The 19,762-nt window shown below is 38.3% G+C and overlaps 1 protein-coding gene across 50 annotated transcripts in view; it reads right to left on the reverse strand.

Moving 5' to 3' along the window:
• Positions 1–19,762, reverse strand: part of NUMB (NUMB endocytic adaptor protein) — a 167,186-nt gene that overhangs the window by 13,940 nt on the left and 133,484 nt on the right. For 25 of the 50 annotated variants that reach the window (XM_081509017.1, XM_081508981.1, XM_081509016.1 and 22 more), the window contains one exon: positions 553–627. The exons of 7 other annotated variants lie outside the window; for them this stretch is intronic. In XM_081509017.1, the coding sequence (XP_081365143.1) occupies positions 553–627 (75 nt within the window). Of the gene's footprint in view, positions 1–552; positions 628–19,709; positions 19,743–19,762 lie in introns of all 50 variants that reach the window. 18 more of the 50 variants (XM_081509003.1, XM_081508970.1, XM_081509002.1 and 15 more) reach the window with 1 other exon arrangement.

A 19,762-nucleotide genomic window follows, 5' to 3' on the forward strand; every position in this document is an offset into this window, starting at 1 on the left:
TTTCTAATGCAAAATACTATGTATATTTAAGATATTGTGTGGACTCTTAAATGTTAACTCATATGAGCAATTTACTAGTCCTTAAGATTTCACTTAAATTGAGTCTTCAGTTAAATAGTAGGTTAATGAGTTCAAATATAACTTTCTAAAAATAGTGTTTTATTAAGGAACAAGCAGAAACTTTAGATGTGGTCTATTTTGTTTTTAACAGTGGCAAAAGGCCTACAATATTTTACATCAAATTTGTGGGGGTAAACTTTTTTTTAATGTGTCAGAACAAAAATAGAACTCAGATCTTAACATTAAATGCAAATACACTGTAGGTTAAACATGCTGTATCATGTAGAACAAAATGATCAGAGAATTCTATTTTTCATAAGGTAAATGAGTAACTATATTGGTTTTCTGAACATTAACCAGTCCCTCAGAAGATCGTACTTTGGACAAAGTGGAAGGATATAGAGTGACTACAACATCTTAATGGCATTATGTTTGATCACAGGGATAAAAAAACATTATGAGCAGTAACATTTAAGCTTATGAATGTTTTACCTTAGTTTTTTCATCCACAACTCTGAGTCCATCTGCTGATACCCACAGGACTGCCTTAACTGCTTTCTTTCCAGTCTTTTAAGAGAAACCAAAAAAAGAAGGGGGTGGGAGGAGAGACACACACATATATATTAAAAAAAAAAAAAGGTCATATTCCATAGAAAACACTGACTTCTGCCTTCCATAAGTCACAAGTACAGATGGAGTCCAAGGTTCAGGAGGGGTGCCCAAAGCCAGATACTCAAATCAAACTGCAGAAACATTCAAGAAAAAACAAGCCAAAGCCATTATTTCAGAAACACAAAGCAAAACAATAAGGTAAAATTAAGTAAAGGGCAAGGAGGACAAATGGAATAAAAACCAAGATATCACATTCCGTAAAGGGCAAAGAATAAGTAGATTCTTCACCCATTTCAAAACTCAACCACAAAAACCAAGAGTTAGATACATATTAAATACATAAGGAGTTACACCACAAGTAGCTTCTACGAGTGTATTCAGAGTAGAAAGTAATAGGTAAGGCTAAATTGAGATGCTGACCATACTACTATCCTTTGACCCCAATATGTACGGGAGTGCCCTTGGTCACCTGAAATGTTCATATTAAAAACCCAAGAAATCTTCATGATTCCTTTAGCAATCTTTAAAAAGCATTACTTATTCTCTCAGGATTAACACAGAACTGCTTTAGTTTTTAATTTGACATTAAATGCAGACAGACATTTTGGGGACACAGGAGGATTAAAAAACTTGGAAAAATATTGTTATTATAACATAAATTCCTTTTGCTGGCTGAGAAAAGGCTTTGGCACAAGTCACATGAGAACAAGCTGATGAATGATTTCTCCTGTGATGGAATGAAAATGGGACAGGGGAGTTTGTAATAGCAATTTAGCAGCTTCCTTTCTTTTTACCTGCTCCAAGGATACAAACAAAATAAAAGCAAAGTAAAGGCTTAGAATAGGTATCAAAGCATCATAAGAAAGTATAGATCACAAGAAATCTGGTACTACTCTGGGAGGGACAAAGGAGGATAAAGAAATGTCTACCATTCTCCACTTTACATGTCCAAGCCCAGCACTCCTAATAAAGCATGGCCTCATTTAAGTGAAATGTGTAATCTACTCTGGGCTCCATCTCCACCATCACCTCAAATCTGATGAGAGCCTATTACATGCCAGGCAATAGAAATACTTGAGCTCACAGTCCACTGAAAGGTGACACTCAGATAAAAAATAAATAATACAGTAGTCAGTGCTACCACTTCCCTGGTGGCTCAGACAGCAGAAAATCTGCCTGCAATGCAGAAGACCTGGGCTCAGGCCCTGGGTTGGAAAGATGCCCTGGAGAAGGGAATGGCTACCCACTCCAGTATTCCTGCCCGGAAATACCAAGGACTAAGGAGACTGGCGGGCTATAGTCCATGGGGCCACACAGAGTCAGACACGACTGAGTGATTAATGCTTTCAAGTGCTATAGTAGAGCTGAAACCAGCTTGTAACAATGTCAGAAAGAAGGCATGGTCAAATCTATTTGTGGGATTGGGGGAAGGCTTTTTAAAATTGAAGACTGAACTGGGTACTAAAATAATTTTTCTAGATGCCCCAGGTAGGGGTAGGAATGCAGGGAAGTAATAGAGGTAGCAGACATCCCAGGCAGAAGGAACAGCAGTACAGGACATGGAAGCAAACAACAGAGCAAATCTGGGCCCTATAAATATTTCGGTGTGGCCTGAAAGTGGTGAGGCACAGTGGGATATAAAGAGCAAAAGACCTAGACATGGAGGACTGTGTATGCCTGCTAAAGAATTCTGTATTAATTCTGTGGGCAATTAGGAGCTTCTAAAAGAATTCTGAACATGATTAAACAGATTTGCATTTTTAAAATATCACTTTGGCAGCACTGTAGAGGAGTTGGAAAGAGACTGATAAGAGGTAGAAATACCATAACAAGATTCCAGGTGAGAGAAAATGAGGGTTTAGCTCTCTTGGGTGAGATATAGGGCTGGAGATGAGAAGTCTGAAATGGTGAATATGAGAGAAATGTTGAAGACCCCTCTCTGGTTCCTGGCTTGGGTAACTGGGTGGAGAGGGTACCACAAACTATGAAAATAGGAAGAGATGCAGAAGCAAGTTTGAGAGGGGGAGATCTAGGATTCCAGTTTTAGACAAGCAATGTTTGAGATGTGTGTGCAACATCCAGGCAATTGGGATATACAGATCTAAATTCGGTAGAGAACTCTTAAGATGGAATTTTAGTTTTGGGAAACATCAATTGTGGGAGCAATATGAGGGCCAAGGACAGGAGAGAATATCAATAATTAAGGAATTGGGAGATAAGTAGTGAAATATCAGAAAAGCAATAGTGAGGAGAATGAAGAGAGATTAGCATCACTGAAACTAATGGAGAGGAGTTTCGAGAAGTAATTTGTGGTCCAAAATGTCAAATGTTGTAAAATGACCAAGTAAGGAAAGATGTGAAAAATGTCCACTGGATTTAGCAATGATTGTAAGACACCATTGAGTGATAGAGTTGAGGTGGTTGGTTATTTTTATGTTTCAGACTGGCTAGGTTATGGTTGCCCAGTTATTTGATCAAACACTAGCTTACATGTTGCTATAGAGGTATTTTGCAGATGTGATTAACATTTACAATCAACTAACTTTAGGTAAGTATTTCCCAGGTGGCTCAGTGGTTAAGAATCCTCCTGCCAAGCAGGAGACACAGGTTTGACCCCTGGGTCAGGAAGATCCCCTGCAGAAGGAAATGGTAACCCACTCCAGTATTCTCACCCGGGAAATCACATGACAGAGGAATGTGTCGGCCTACAGTCCATGGGGTCACAAGGAGTTGGACATGACTTAGTGACTAAACAGCAGCAGCAACTTAAGGTAAAGGAGATTACCCTACCCTTGATAATATGGGGCGGGCCTCATCCAGACAGTTGAAGGCCTTAAGGGTAAAAACTGAGGTGTCCCTGAGAAGAAATTCTGCCAGAATTTCCAGCCTATTGGTCTGTGTGTATATATACACAGAGAGAGAGAGAGAGACAGAGAGAGGAGGGAGGGAGAGAGAGAAACAGATGGTGGTTCTGTTTCTCTGGAGGATCTAATAAAGTGGAAGTCAGACTAGAGTGGGTTGAGAAGTAAATGAAAGGCAAGAAGAGTCTACATATATTAAATACTTTCTTTAAAAAAGTTTTCCTACAAAAAAGAGCTGTACAGCAACGGGGGACAGGCAGAGGATCAGGGAGGTCCTTTAAAAATTGTGGTAAACTAACGTGCTATACTAGAAATAGAATGGATTTTGGAGTAAGACAGATACAAGTCTGAATTCAATGCCACTATTCATAAGCTAAGGAAGTTACCGAGTCCTCTGAGTTTCTACTTCCTCATCTGTAAAGGATCTGTGGGGTTGGTAAAAGGACCAGAGTTATATAAAGCACCTGGAATTTAAAGAGGGCAATAAACAATTAGTGTTCATTTATCATTACATTAATAAACTTAAAAATTTCTCCCAACAACAAAGCTTCTTGAAAGAGTAAGACACACTTTCAACAATGACGACAACAGATAATGCTTATTTGCTGAATGACGAAAGCCAGTGGAAAGCTGGAGACTAAAGCCCCAAAAGAAGACTAATGTCGAGAACAACGTCCTCAAGGAGGTGAAACAGGATGAAGCTAGAATACAAATTTTAGATGGGAAGGGGTACGTCCCTTCTTTGAAACAGAGGGATGTAGTGAAGCTGAGTACAAATGAAGACAGATTAGTAAAGGAGTGAGTGACAATATATGAGGAAGTTTACTTCAAAGAGCCACAAATTCATCTGTTCAGGAGATGAGATGATCTGCTTTGCTAGGGAGAAAAAGGTAGGCAGATTTAAGAGCGTAAAGACTTAAATAGCAGTATTGGGCCAGTATGGTACAGAGACTCAGCAGAGACTCTGGAACCAGGCTGTTGTGTGAGTGTGAATTCTGGTTCTGCCACTTATTAGTATGAACAAGGGCAAATTACTTGACCTCTCTATGCTTCAGATTGTGGTCCACTGGAGAAGGGCATGGCAAACCACTTCAGTATTCTTGCCTTGAGAACCCCATGAACAGTATGAAAAGGCAAAAAGATAGGACACTGAAAGATGAACTCCCCAGGTCAGTAGGTGCCCAATATACTAATGGAGATCAGTGGAGAAATAACTCCAGAAAGAATGATGGGATGGAGCCAAAGCAAAAACGATATCCAACTGTGGATGTGACTGGTGACAGACGCAAAGTCCGATGCTGTAAAGAGCAATATTGCATAGGAACCTGGAATGTTAGGTCCATGAATCAAGGCAAATTGGAAGTGGTCAAACAGGAGATGGCAAGAGTGAACGTCGACATTCTAGGAATCAGCGAACTAAGATGGACTGGAATGGGTGAATTTAACTCAGATGACCATTATATCTACTACTGTGGGCAAGAATCCCTTAGAAGAAATGGAGTAGCCATCATGGTCAACAAAAGAGTCCGAAATGCAGTACTTGGATGCAATCTCAAAAACGACAGAATGATCTCTGTTCGTTTCCAAGGCAAACCATTCAATATCACGGTAATCCAAGTCTATGCCCCAACCAGTAATGCCGAAAAAGCTGAAGTTAAACGATTCTATGAAGACCTACAAGACCTTCTAGAACTAACACCCAAAAAAGATGTCCTTTTCATTATAGGGGACTGGAATGCAAAAGTAGGAAGTCAAGAAACACCTGGCGTAACAGGCAAGTTTGGCCTTGGAGTACAGAATGAAGCAGGGCAAAGGCTAATAGAGTTTTGCCACGAGAACGCACTGGTAATAGCAAACACCCTATTCCAACAACACAAGAGAAGACTCTACACGTGGACATCACCAGATGGCCAACATCGAAATCAGATTGATTATATTCTTTGCAGCCAAAGATGGAGAAGCTCTATACAGTCAGCAAAAACAAGACCGGGAGCAGACTGTGGCTCGGATCATGAACTGCTTATTGCCAAATTCAGACTTAAATTGAAGAAAGTAGGGAAAACCACTAGACCATTCAGGTATGACCTAGATCAAATCCCTTATGAGTATACCGTGGAAGTGACAAATAGATTTAAGGGTCTAGACCTGATAGACAGAGTGCCTGATGAACTATAGACAGAGGTTTGTGATATTGTACAGGAGACAGGGATCAAGAAAATCCCCATGGTAAAGAAATGCAAAAAAGCAAAATAGCTGTCTGAGGAGGCCTTACAGATGGCTTGGAAGAGAAGAGAAGCGAAAAGCAAAGGAGAAAAGGAAAGATATTCCCATCTGAATGCAGAGTTCCAAAGAATAGCAAGGAGAGATAAGAAAGCCTTCCTCAGCGATCAGTGCAAAGAAATAGAGGAAAACAGATTGGGAAAGACTAGAGATCTCTTCAAGAAAATTAGAGATACCAAAGGAACATTTCATGCAAAGATGGGCTCGATAAAGGATAGAAATGGTATGGACCTAAGAGAAGCAGAAGATAGTAAGAAGAGGTGGCAAGAATACACAGAAGAACTGTACAAAAAAGATCTTCACGACCCAGATAATAACGATGGTGTGATCACTCACCTAGAGCCAGACATCCTGGAATGTGAAGTCAAGTGGGCCTTAGAAAGCATCACTACAAACAAAGCTAGTGGAGGTGATGGAATTCCAGTTGAGCTATTTCAAATCCTCAAAGGTGATGCTGTGAAAGTGCTGCACTCGATATGCCAGCAAATTTGGAAAACTCAGCAGTGGCCACAGGACTGGAAGAGGTCAGTCTTCGTTCCAATCCCAAAGAAAGGCAATGCCAAAGAATGCTCAAACTACCGCACAATTGCACTCATCTCACATGCTAGTAAAGTAATGCTCAAAATTCTCCAAGCCAGGCTTCAGCAATACGTGAACTGTGAACTTCTAGATGTTAAAGCTGGTTTTGAAAAAGGCAGAGGAACCAGAGATCAAATTGCCAATATCTGCTGGATCATCAAAAAAGCAGGAGAGTTCCAGAAAAACATCTATTTCTCCTTTATTGACTATGCCAAAGTCTTTGACTGTGTGGATCACAATAAACTGTGGACAATTCTGAAAGAGATGGGAATACCAGGCCATCTGACCTGTCTCTTGAGAAACCTGTATGCAGGTCAGGAAGCAACAGTTAGATCTGGACATGGAACAACAGACTGGTTCCAAATAGGAAAAGGAGTACGTCAAAGCTGTATACTGTCACCCTGCTTATTTAACTTCTATGCAGAGTACATCGTGAGAAACGCTGGGCTGGAAGAAACACAAGCTGGAATCAAGATTGCCAGGAGAAATATCAATAACCTCATATATGCAGATGACACCACCCTTATGGCAGAAAGTGAAGAAGAACTAAAGAGCCTCTTGATGAAGGTGAAAGAGGAGAGTGAAAAAGTTGGCTTAAAGCTCAACGTTCAGAAAACTAAGATCATGGCATCTGGTCCCATCACGTCATGGGAAATAGATGGGGAAACAGTGGTAACAGTGTCAGACTTTATTTTTTTGGGCTCCAAAATCACTGCATATGGTGATTGCAGCCATGAAATTAAAAGATGCTTACTCCTTGGAAGGAAGGTTATGGCCAACCTACATAGCATATTTAAAAGCAGAGACATTACTTTGCCAACAAAAGTCCGTCTAGTCAAGGCTATGGTTTTTCCAGCGGTCATGTATGGATGTGAGAGTTGGATAGTGAAGAAAGCTGAGCGCCGAAGAATTGATGCTTTTGAACTGTGGTGTTGGAGAAGACTCTTGAGAGTCCCTTGGACTGCAAGGAGATCCAATCAATCCATCCTAAAAGAGATCAATCCTGGGTGTTCATTGGAAGGTCTGATGTTGAAGCTGAAACTCCAGTACTTTGGGCACCTCATGTGAAGCGTTGACTCATTGGAAAAGACCCTAATGCTGGGTAGGATTGGGGGCGGGAGGAGAAGGGGACGACAGAGGATGAGATGGTTGGATGGCATCACCGACTCGATGGACATGGGTTTGGGTAGACTCCGGGAGTTGGTGATGGACAGAGGGGCCTGGCGTGCTGCAATTCATGGGGTTGCAGAGAGTCGGACACGACTGAGCGACTGAACTGAACTGAACTATGCTTCAGATTCCACATCTGCATAACGATGTTAGTAATGTCACATACCTCATGGGATTATGATGAGGATTCAATAAACAGATATACCCATCAACAACTATAACTGCCCATATTTAACCAATGCTTAGGTAGTATTTAGTACTTTGCTTGAAGGTAAGCTCCATGAAGGCAAGGTTTTTTCCCATACTTGTTCACTGCTGTATCTTTAGAACTTAGAACAATGACTGGTACGGAGCAGGAGTTTAAGAAATATTTGTTGAAGGAATAAATTTGCTAAATATCTGCTATAGGAAAGAGGAGACAGTTAAATCAGTGATATGTAAGGCTGCCAAATGGTACTGAGAATCCTGTGTAAGAAATCTGAATCTGCAATTTTATCAATATGTTCACTGTGCAACAGTAGCCTACAGTGTGCAGCATCTGATGCAACAGACAGAACTACTTCAAGGTTGGGAGACTGAAGGTGGGAAAACTAAAAGATCATTTTAGAATGGGACTGCTCCCTATTTAGTCTCCTTATCATACACAGGGAAATATTTTCTTGGCCCAATTAGACTTCTAGGAAAATATCTCTTTTTGAGATATGTTTTTATAATAATCTTTATGGTGTTGTACTAAATGTATCAGTGAAGCATTGTATTCTGACCACTCGAAACAGGGGATGAAAACAGATAATATGAATTTTTCCACTTGTTCATACATTTGAGTGCCAGTTCTTGGATGCCAGTAGAGTTTGCCACATTATGATTACTTCAATAAGGGATTGAGATATTAACAATCAAAGACACACCTGCAGCTGAAATTAAGTCCAAACTTCCTCTCACAAATTCTATAGTAGCAGTGCTTCTAAACTATTCACAAACTTTTTAGAGTTTTTCATTCTGGTATCATAAACTAAGATTCCTAATCACTTTTTAGAAAATGATAAAAGTCATAGAAAGAAGATGAAAGTTTTCCTTTTGTTTACCCTGAAACTGTCTACTTAAGCCAATTACCTTAGGAGATAAGGTTAAAGTTAGCTAACCACAGGCCTAAAAAAAGAGATAACCCAGAATAAGTATGAAATGTAGAATACACATACATCTTAGTTACATAAACAACCTGTAAAAAGACTACATAATACTTCAGACACTAGTAAAAATGTGATGGGGTAATGTATATGTGAGAATTAAGAATTATTTCATCACCATGGTTCCAGTGCTTTCTATTTTAATAATAATTTCAAGGTAATGGGTAGAATTCACACTGACTAGTGTCAGTGCATAAAAAAATACAATTTTATAACAAAGAGAAAACTGCTTGTTATTCAAGGAAAGTAAATGGGTCTAATATGAACAGAACTTCAGTAACTTAGAATTTAAACTGGTGAAATCTAAGAAGGATCAGGCTATCCTATGAGTGAAAAATGTCAAATTAAGTATAATTTTCAAGTAACCACTCAACTCTCTAAATATCCAATTTAGAATTTTAAAACTAACTTTTCCCTTAAACACCTTTTATTATGGTCAGATACAAACCAGTACAGAAATTAAGCAGACTCTGACAATGGAGAAAAGGATAGCAGGAAATCAGTTGATTACAAATTACTAAGTCAGGAAACTTGTACTTGCAAGTAACAGAAATGCCCAAGTAATCTTAACATGAAAATACTAGTGAAGAAACACAAACCGGTTGCAAAAATGACATGGAAATAGTAACTAAACAAGTTCAGTACACTGTAAGATCCTTTTCTCCTAAATATCAAAGCTTACTCATAATAAAAGGCAATGAAATAACTAATTACAATAAAGAACTGCCATCTACCTACTTACGTCCAGCTGCTTGTTGTTGTTGTTGTTTTTTAAAGTCAATACCACTTCAGAAAGTTTTTTTCAAGGATGGAGAGCATATAAGTTGGTAGGGTTCTCAGGGTGTTGACAGATCCTTACAGTCACTCTTTTGCTATACATATTGTTGTTATTTGGGGAAGTACTTCAGATTTGTAGTTGGAGAATTAAGTTTCTAAACTGTTTAAATCACAGATTAGGAAACTTTCTGTGAAGGACCAGATACCAAATAGCTACGGCTTTGCAAGCCATATAGTCTGTGTCAACTACTCAAGTCTGCCTTGCTGCACAAAAGCAGCCAGACAATATGTAAACAAATGTACATGGATTTGTAACAATACAACTTTATAAAAGGATTTTGGAAGGACAATTCATTATACTGAAATATTAGATCTGTTTGGAATTGCCCCTGAATTCTTTTTCTTTTCTATTTTTTAAAACAAATGTCCTTATATCCCACTAGTTTATTATATTATAGTATAATATATAATATTATATAAATTACTATATTAACTGAGACCTGAACTCAGATGCAGTCCAACTCTAAAGTTCTGTGATTCCCAAGGCCACCAGTGAGATAAGAACATGCAATTAATCAACGTAAATAGAAGTAATATTGGGGGCAAAACAATTGTGCTGGGAATACAATAAGAGCAAAAGGTGTTCTAATGTAAGCCAAAGCAAAGGAATGCTATAAAGACACACAGAAGCGTAATTTGGCTTAGTTATGAAATGTTAAGAAGCAACAGCAGCAAACAAGACCAATTTGGGCAGGAAGATTAGAGCAAGTCACTCTTTCTGAGCAACAGTGATTTGCCACTCTATTGTGCAGAGCTCTTTCTGCTACACACCAAAGAGGTCTTCAAGGGTACCCAGTATGTAAAGAATCTCTGGTCAGTCTTTCTGCCACACCTACACACAGAGATAACCCAGTCATTACGGTATAATAACATATTAGCAGGCAACCATGGCACAGAGTGCCTTGTGATAAGCGGACAAGAAGACTTCTTTTTAAAAAAAAATCTGAGAAGGGCCTTCAAATCTATTAGATGACATTTGAATTTCTGAACAGACTGTGTAATGAACAAATTTTGTCTTAAAATTCCAAGATACAGTATGTATCTTCAAAGGAAAGAGCAGTGAAGAAAAACACAACTTTCTATAGAATTTGAGACTGGTACTATCTCCAATGGCTGCTTTATTAAAAGTACAGTAACTTTTATCTTGCACTTTCTTAAGTGAGAAGGGCCTTTAAAGGCTTTCAGTAAAAATTAAGGATAATAGCATGTCATGAACCAAACAACAAAACAGATTTTTTGAGGCAAGTGAGCTCCTCCAGTATGCCGAATCACTTTTTGAGGGGAAGAAGGAACCTAGAACAGAAATTATTCTAATGTTAAGTTCATATTTCAAACGTATATAATAGAAAAAGTGGAAATTTCACAGGGACCTAAAATTCAACCTGTCTGAAACCAAATTCATTATACCTCTTCTCACAGTGAAAGACCCCACCACCACCATGGTTGTCTTTACCATAAACTTAGGTCTTACCTTCTGTCTCCTTTCGTATATCCCTAGGGTGAATGAATGAATGATTTGGAGCAGGTTCTCTTCACCCCAGTGGCTCTGTTAATGCTGCTCCTTCTATGCCTTTCTCCTCTTAGTTTAACTGGAACTCAGTCTTAAGTCTCAGCCTTAAGTATCATCTCCTCTCAGAAGCCTTAAACATAATCTCTTGCGTTCGTTCCTTCTCCCTCTCTGCTCCAGTAGTACTTGTTATTGTTACACAATTTGCTACCTTTTTTTTTTTTAACCTGTTTTTACTACAGGGTGAACTTGCAAGCAGTGCATTTGTCATTCACTAACTCAGACCTTTTGGAGCAGCCATTATGGACCACATACTATTCTAGGCATTAAAGACTCAGCAGTGAACAAAACAGGTCTGTCCACAGAAAGCTTATGTTTTAGTGAGGAAGAAATAAAAGACAAAATTAGTAAAATGCATGAGTTTGAGTAAGCTCCAGGAGTTGGTGATGGACAGGGAAGGCTGGTGTGCTGCAGTCCATGGGGTCGCAAAGAGTTAGACACCACTGAGCGACTGAACTGAACTGATGCTACTACAGATGGTGATAACTTCTATCAGAGGAAAATAAAACTAGGAAGGGGAACAGTGAGTGTTTATACATGGAAGAAGGTGGTGTTTGAAATTTAAAATAAGGTTCTCTCAGTGACTGCCTCAATGAAAATGGGGCTTTCAAGCAAAGAATGGGAAGAGATGAGGAAGTGAGCCACACACATATCTGGATGATGAGTGTCAGGTTAGAGGTTATAGCAAGTGCAAAGGTCCTGAAGTGGAAGCATACCTGGTATGCTCAAGGAAAAGCAGGGAGGCTAGTGTGGCTGAAACAGAGGAAGTAAGAATAGGAGAAGATAGGAAAAGGGACAGAGGGAATTCATGTACAATGGCCCACTAGGCCCAAAAGACTTTGGTTTTTATTCTGGGTAGGTCAGGAAGCTACTGGAGGATCAAGCACAGTGGGGAAACAATCAGACCTGTCTTAAAAAGATCACTGAGACTGATATCTTGAGAACAGATGATAGAGGGATAATGATGAAAGCAGACTGAGTAGAACATTAATGCAATGATTCAGGTGAGCAGAGGAGCTGGCATGGACCGGGGTAGTGGTGGAGATAGTCAGATGGGAAATGTTGACAGGATGATATAAGGTAAAAGAGAAAGAGAGAAGTCAAGATCAGATCCAGGATTTATGGCTAAAGCACAGGGACTGGGATGGGAAAGACTAGGGAAGAGTAGTCTGGGGGAGAGTTTTAGAATTTGGTTTGTGACACATTAATATGAAATGCCTTAGGGTGAAATGTTTGATGATAATGATACTGACACTTATTCACACAGTAAGCTATTCTGTACACTTTGCTTGTATTTACTAATTTAATCTTCAGAATAATCACATGAAGTTGGAATTAGTATTATCCCTTTTTTTTTTGTAATAGGTGGTGAAGCTGAGGTACAAAATGGTTAAAAACATCTCCCCAGGTCACAAAGCTACTAAGCAGTTAAGCCAGGATTAAATACAAGCAATCCAGATCCCCAGTCTGTCCTTGACCCCTATACTATACTGTTTCTAAGATGGAAGTACCACTCTGGAATTTATGGGAGATGTCTGGAGATAGAAACCTCAAAATCATCAGCATAGAGATGGTATTTAAATCCATGACACTGGATGAGATCATCAAGGGACAAGCGTAGGTACAGAAGAGTTCACAGACTGAGAAGCAGGCAGCAATATAAGGGAAAATCAAGAAAGCATGACCCCTTAACTCCAAATGAATAGTATTTCAAGGAGTGGGAGGGATGGGCTATGTCAAACGCTGTTGATAGGCTGAGTAAATAGAACCACTGGAATAATAATACTGATGACTTGACAAGTGGTGAGGGTAAAAGTCTGATAAAAAGAGTTCAACAGAGGAAAGGAGAGCAGAAATTGAAGGCACTAAGAAGAAACCTCCGTTTAAAAAGTCGGTTTGTTTTCATGCTAATGGACAATCCGCTAGAGAAAGAAAAATTGATTATAGAGGATGGGGGATAGCAATACTGAAGTGAGTAAGAGGGAATAAGAATTTTGTGGAGGAGCTGGCCTCAGCTAGGAACACAGACAGCTTATCCCTTGAATAGGAGGGAAAATAGAGTATATATGCACAGATGCATGTAGGTGAGAAGATGTGGTATTGTGTTTGAGAGTTTTCTTCCAGCTGATTCTACTTGTTCAGTGAAGCAGGAAGCAAGGTCATCAACTGAAAGAGAGAACAGAGCAAGAAATTCTGGAGATTTAAGGAAAAGGAAGGCATAGCCAAACAGTCATTTGAAAGTGAGAATAAAGTGGACCAAATAAATGGAGACCATCTTGCTCATCGTTGATCTGGATAGCCTAGTACAGTTCCTAGTATGTTTCACATACTAACTGTGACTTGAGGCTTGAGAACCACTGACTCTTTATGAATACAAATTAAAAAAACAACTTGAAAGGTTAATGAGTTTTTGTTTTTTTTTTTTTTTAGTCTAGAAAAGATCAGTGGCCAGGGCATTTGACATATTAGTTGATCATGTTACAGGAAATACTGAAACCAAGGATCAATGGAAATATTCTAATGACTCCTGGAATTGTCTTTTTTATTTTTCCTTCTTTAGAAATTTGTTATATTGCACTTCAAAAACAAACCCTAAAAGGTGCATCTAAGATATGAGAGACGGTAAATTTTATAGAAGAAAGGGCATGGGAATTTAAAAAAGCAGAAAGGAAGAAAAGGAAAGAGGCAGTAGATACTCCCTCACTTGCAGAGGAAAGGACCCAGAGTGGTCCAAGTACAATCTGCCATTAAGGAGAAAACACAGGAAATCTAAATAGAATGTAGATGTGAGCACACTGACTTAACTGTTCATAAATACCATTTAAATGTTTTACTCTTGAGAATTAGTTGCAACCAATATAACCATGCACTACTTTTCAACTATGTATTCTCTAAAACACAACCATTTCTAATGATGCCATTTAACAATTGTAACAGCATAAAAACTTGAAAAAAATAATATCTGGCAGTACATTCACAGCATCTGTTAGAACAGATATTACAATATTTTTGGTGATTTTTATACAGTTAGAAGTGGTTAATCCATCCCCCAAATTAAATAATAGCCCAAGGAAAAGTTCACAAACTCAAATCCCCACAGGGTTAAAAGCAGGTAACAAAATGACTGAAGCAGATGGTGAGGACAACAGGGAGCTACAGGGAAGTGGCAACAGGCGACCAAAGGGCATAACGGCTACTCAGCTCAGGCCACTGTTGCCGCATACAAAGCTAGCTGTTTTGCCAGATCTGCGATATAATAGTTTCAATCTGAAAGCTTTCAATGTTTGAAACACTGGCAACTAATTTAAATTTATGGACTGTGTGCAGGCCATACAGTGTATGTTTGTGGGAAGCATTCAGGCCCTTGAGCAGTTTACTGTCCCCAGCATCTGACATTTCTCCATTCACTGTAATGAAAGCCTCTTGAGGAAAGCAGAGGCCAACACAGGGCAGGAGAAGGTACGCGGCACTACGTTTCAGAAAACCTTGGTTTCAGAGTAGGCACTACCATTTACTACTAGCTGGGTGACCTCTTTGAGCTTGTTTATTCATTTGTAAAATGTAGTTTCATCAACTATCATGTCTAATTCACTGAACTGTTTTGAGTAGCAAGTTAGAAAGTAGGTCAAAACACATCACTAAGTACAAAGCTCTATATAAATACAAGTAGATGGCTGTGAGATACTAGAAAATATACACTGGTCTCTGCTCCTGGTTCCTGGCACAGAGCTCCTGAAATCCTTGAAATTTCCCAAGCAATAAGAACACAAAGAGCATCTCTTGTCCTGGTATTTGTTTTCTGACCCCATCCCTGACACAAGGCCCCTAAGATCCTTGTAAATTTCTAAGTGATAAGAATGCTAGGAGCATCTTTTGTTCAATGATACAACTCTGGGTGGGCTCCTGGGTAAGAACTTGTCACCAGAACCACCAAGTCATGATGAGAAGTTTAGGATTTTCAGTCTTATTCCTCCATCCTCTAAAAAAGGAAGAGGAGATGGAATTGGAATTAATAATCTGTCATGTCTACACAAGGAAGCCACCACAAAATCCTAATAGTACAAGGTTCCGAGAGCTTCCAGGCTGGCAAACACAACCAAATGGAGAAGGTGACATACTCCGATTTCACAGGAACAGAAGCTCTTGCCCTTGGGGCACTCCTAAACTTTGCCCTATGTCTGTCTTCATTCGGTTCATCTGTATCCTTTATCACGTCCTTTAATAAATTGGTAAATGTAACTGTTTCCTTGAGTCCTGTGAGCTGTTCTAGCAAATTAATGAAACCTGAGGAGGAGGTCATGGGGACCTCCAATTTGTAGTCAAATTTGTAGTCAAAGACAGAAGTTATTATGAGTAACCTGGGGACCGATTACCTGCAATTGGCATCTGAAGTAGGTGGGACCAGTCTTATTAGACTGAATCCTTAAACCTGTGGGGTCTGACACTATCTCCAAGTAGACAGGGTTAGAACTGAGTTAAACTGTAGTGTCTCAGCTGGTGTCACAGATAATTGCTTAGTGTAGGGGAAAAAAAAATTTCTATACATTCAGTGACTTAAAGTAAAGTGCTTTGTGTCAGCAGTAAAGAGATACACAGGAGAAAGACTAACAGGAGGCAGATTGAACTGAGTTTTTCTAATACAATGGCTTTAAAAAGAGACCTAACAGGGTGGCCTAAAAACATTTTCTATCTTTATGTTCAGCCAGTTCCTCATAAAATGGTAATACAGATTTACTTAGCTCATGAGTTTCCTCAAATACATTAAAATTTAAGATCCTTTTCAAGTGTTAAGGGCCATGTAATTGCTTGCTAGTATTAATAAAGCATTTGCTGAATACAGCCAAAAACACTAGGAGCTGTATACAGTACTTTCTAAAAAGTTGAGAATATTCTTGGCTTTCTTAAAATAATTAGCAATTTAATGTAGCTAAGTTTAGAAAAAGACATTTCAGAGTCTTAGGGTTTTTTTCCTCCTTCTAAGATGTATGTAATCTTACAATGGGTTAATAATACAGACCTGTAAGACACCCAGGGTTATCTGTTCCTCATTAATAAAGCTTCTGAAAGTACTGCTTCCATTAGATGGAGGAACAGGGAGGTCAGGCCCCCAACAGGAACAGGACAGAGTATTCAGGTCCAGGACAACTAACAGAAAAGCAGCAGCAGTTCTCCTGGTCATCAGGAGAACTCATAATTCATCAGGGCTAATAATTCTTCCATCCATCTACTGTTATGCAAATATGTTTGGTGGAAACTTGATAACTGTTGGACCATTAAAACATACACAACATGAAGGCTAAGAAAGTATCAAAATTTATGAGGAGCTGCACTAGATAACGGAGAAAGCAATGGCACCCCACTCCAGTACTCTTGTCTGGACAATCCCATGGATGGAGGAGCCTGGTAGGCTGCAGTCCATGGGGTCGTGACACAACTGAGCGACTTCACTTTCCCTTTTCAGTTTCATGCATTGGAGAAGGAAATGGCAACCCACTCCAGTGTTCTTGCCTGGAGAATCCCAGGGACGGGGGAGCCTGGTGGGCTGCCGTCTATGGGGTCACACAGAGTCGGACATGACTGAAGCGACTTAGCAGCAGCAGCAGCAGCAGCGCTAGATAAAAACTCCTTAACATATAGTTCTATGAGATTCTTCATTTTTAGCTTTCATCAAAACACAAACGACTGAGCAAACTCAACAAACCAAATCTCTTTCACCAGACAGCTTCTTGTAGATTAGTGTTGAAAGTGAGTTAAATGATGGCAACTTTTGTATGTAAGAATAAACTGCCTGGCCATAAAAAGAATTCTCCCCACAATAATGTAAGAATTCTGTATTGTATCTCTATGAGATGGGGAGGATCACTGAACTGTAATTATTTCATGACATATGAAGTCGAATCATTATGCTGTACACCTTAAACATACAGTGCTGTATGTCAATTATATCTCAATAAAACTGAAGAATAAAAAGAATTCTAAGGATCAGTTTGACAGAAAACAACAAAATTCTGTAAAGCAATTATCCTTCAATTAAAAAATAAATAAATTTTTAAAAAAGAAAAAAAAGAATTCTAAGGGTCATATTTGTTCACATTATGGGACAGATTAGTATCTTTTAAGAAAATCTCGCTAGTATGATTTAAACATCTCTAGATAAATAAAATATTATTTGAACCACTAGAAAAGATTCTTTAAAGCTCTAATAATAAAGTAAATTGACCAGAGACAAAAATCCAAAATTAAATTGCTACCTTTAAAAAAGAAAGGTAGAAAATTGAGTTTTAGGAAGCTCTTTATTTACTAACATCTTTATAAGGTTAAATCTGTTAAACTTTGCTTGTAAATAATCTGGAAATAGAGTGATTGTATAGCAAAGTGATTTAACAATGTAGACTCTGAAATCAGATTATCTGGGTTCAAATCCTAGACTCTACCACTTATTGTATCTGTGAATTCAGGCAGGTCACTTAACCCTCTGTAAACTTCAGTTTTCTCACTGTAAGACAGGAGAAAATAATAATTTCAGGCTTACTGTAAGGATTAAGTGATATAATTCATAGTTTTCTTTCTCATACCATATAAATTTGCGATGTAGCAAAATGCAGTGAAAATAGCTAAGAAGCACGGTGTGACCCAGTTCAATGACATTAGATGCACAATGACCTCATTATACACAGCAATGAATATTGCCACCTAGGAACCGAGTCTCACGTGATAGCTATTTTTGTTCTTTAACATGATGCTATAACCTTTTAAAAAAACACACTTTAACATATTTTTTTATAAACCGTATTAATATTTTCTACAACCTAGCATTCACAGATAAGACAGCTTTACCAAAGTAGATACATTAAAAACTGATCACTTAGAAAATACTTAAAATTATATTTTAATTGGGTTGATGTGAAATTGCTTTGAGAAATTATATTTGGAGAAGAAAAAATGCTCCACCAAAAAATCTGCTTAACAATCAGGATGCCTATTTATAAGTATGCAAATGTCTACAGGATTAATTCTTTCTAGCTATAGATCCCACATTCTATGGACCTGTTAATGTGACTCACATTCTATGGACCTGTTAATTTGATTCAGGCTCAAAATACCTACTAAAAGTTTTACTGTGACATGTGTGGATACATTACATGACTTTTTATTTCAGACTGATAGCAGTTACTGAATAAACCATTCAATCTAAAATCCTTCAAATTTGTTTACTTTAGTATAATGGTAGCTTAAACCAGAAGTGAAGTGAACGTGTTAGTTGCTCAGTTGTGTCCAACTTTTGGTGACCTCATGGAGCATGCCAAGCTCCTCTGTCCATGGAATTCTCCAGGCAAGAATACTGGAGTGGGTAGCCATTCCTTTCTCCAGGGGATCTGCTTGACCCAGGGATCGAACCCAGGTCTCCTGCTTTGGAGGCAGATTCTTTACCCTCTGAGCCACCAGGGAAGCCCAACTTAAACCAGAACATGTGGGGGAGAAAAAAAAAAAAGAGTTACAACTAAAATACTTAACTGAGAAGTAAATGGAAACTAATCATTTTAAAAAAATTGGTCTTCTTAGGGACTTCCCTGTCAGGCCAGCAGTTAAGACTCCAAGCTTCCACTGTAAGGGGCATAGGTTTGATCCCTGGTCAGGGAACTAGGGATGCAGCTTGCCATGTGGTGTGGCCAAAAAGGAAAAAAAAAAGTTCTTTAAAGTAACAAAACCACCCAGTGAAAAACTGTGATGGGATTTTTATATTTTATATTCACATAAAGACAAACTTTTAGTAAGGTACACTGAGTTATAAAAACGACAGTAGTTTTTTCTTATACTGTCTCAGTCTGAATTATTTTGTGGCACTTACTCAAAACTAAACAATAAGCTTAGACACAAAAGTGTTAGAAATGTATTTATCTATTTTTGTATTGTCATCCTATATATTCTAAGGAAATATGAACACCGAACAATCATTCTTTAAAAAGCACCTACATAAAGAACATTACACATATGATATACATTTGATAGACTACTAATTAAGATAGTTTTTCTTAAATTACCATCCCAGGTTAAAAACCACAGGATCCCCAAAGATAAGTTCACATACTTTCCTTACTTCATCTGAAATTTAACTTAAATTGAAAAAAAAGTAATAGCCATGAATGTAAAATTTGGGATCCATTCAATTTTCACTTGAATTTAGTATTTCTTCCTACTTCTCTGTCAATATTGAGCACTAAGTAAAGCCTACTTGTTCAAAAATATTCTAATATGAACAATTTTGCTAAATCAAATTAAATTTATTTTAACATCTAGTTTTGAGGAAGCAATTCTTTTTTAACCTACTTGATTTATTTATTGGACTTTCCTAGGAATTATCAGATTTAGTATCAACAAACACACAGGTAATATCATAGACAGCAGCTTCCAGATTCATTAATTTCCATATTCCGTCAAATCAATTCCCACATTTATAGAGAAACAAAGCTGTACTTCTTTTTAAAAAATACATCAATGCTATACTAGGGGTGTAACTCCTTATAAAGCAAGGCACGAATGTGGCATCAAACTTACTTTTCCAAAGAAGCCTTTGAAGAACTTCCTTTCCTGGAGGAACAGGGGGACAA

This window comes from Giraffa tippelskirchi, chromosome 7 (genome assembly GCF_054371585.1).
Source record: "Giraffa tippelskirchi isolate mGirTip1 chromosome 7, T2T-mGirTip1v1.2.pri, whole genome shotgun sequence".
NCBI classification, from domain to species: Eukaryota; Metazoa; Chordata; class Mammalia; order Artiodactyla; family Giraffidae; genus Giraffa; species Giraffa tippelskirchi.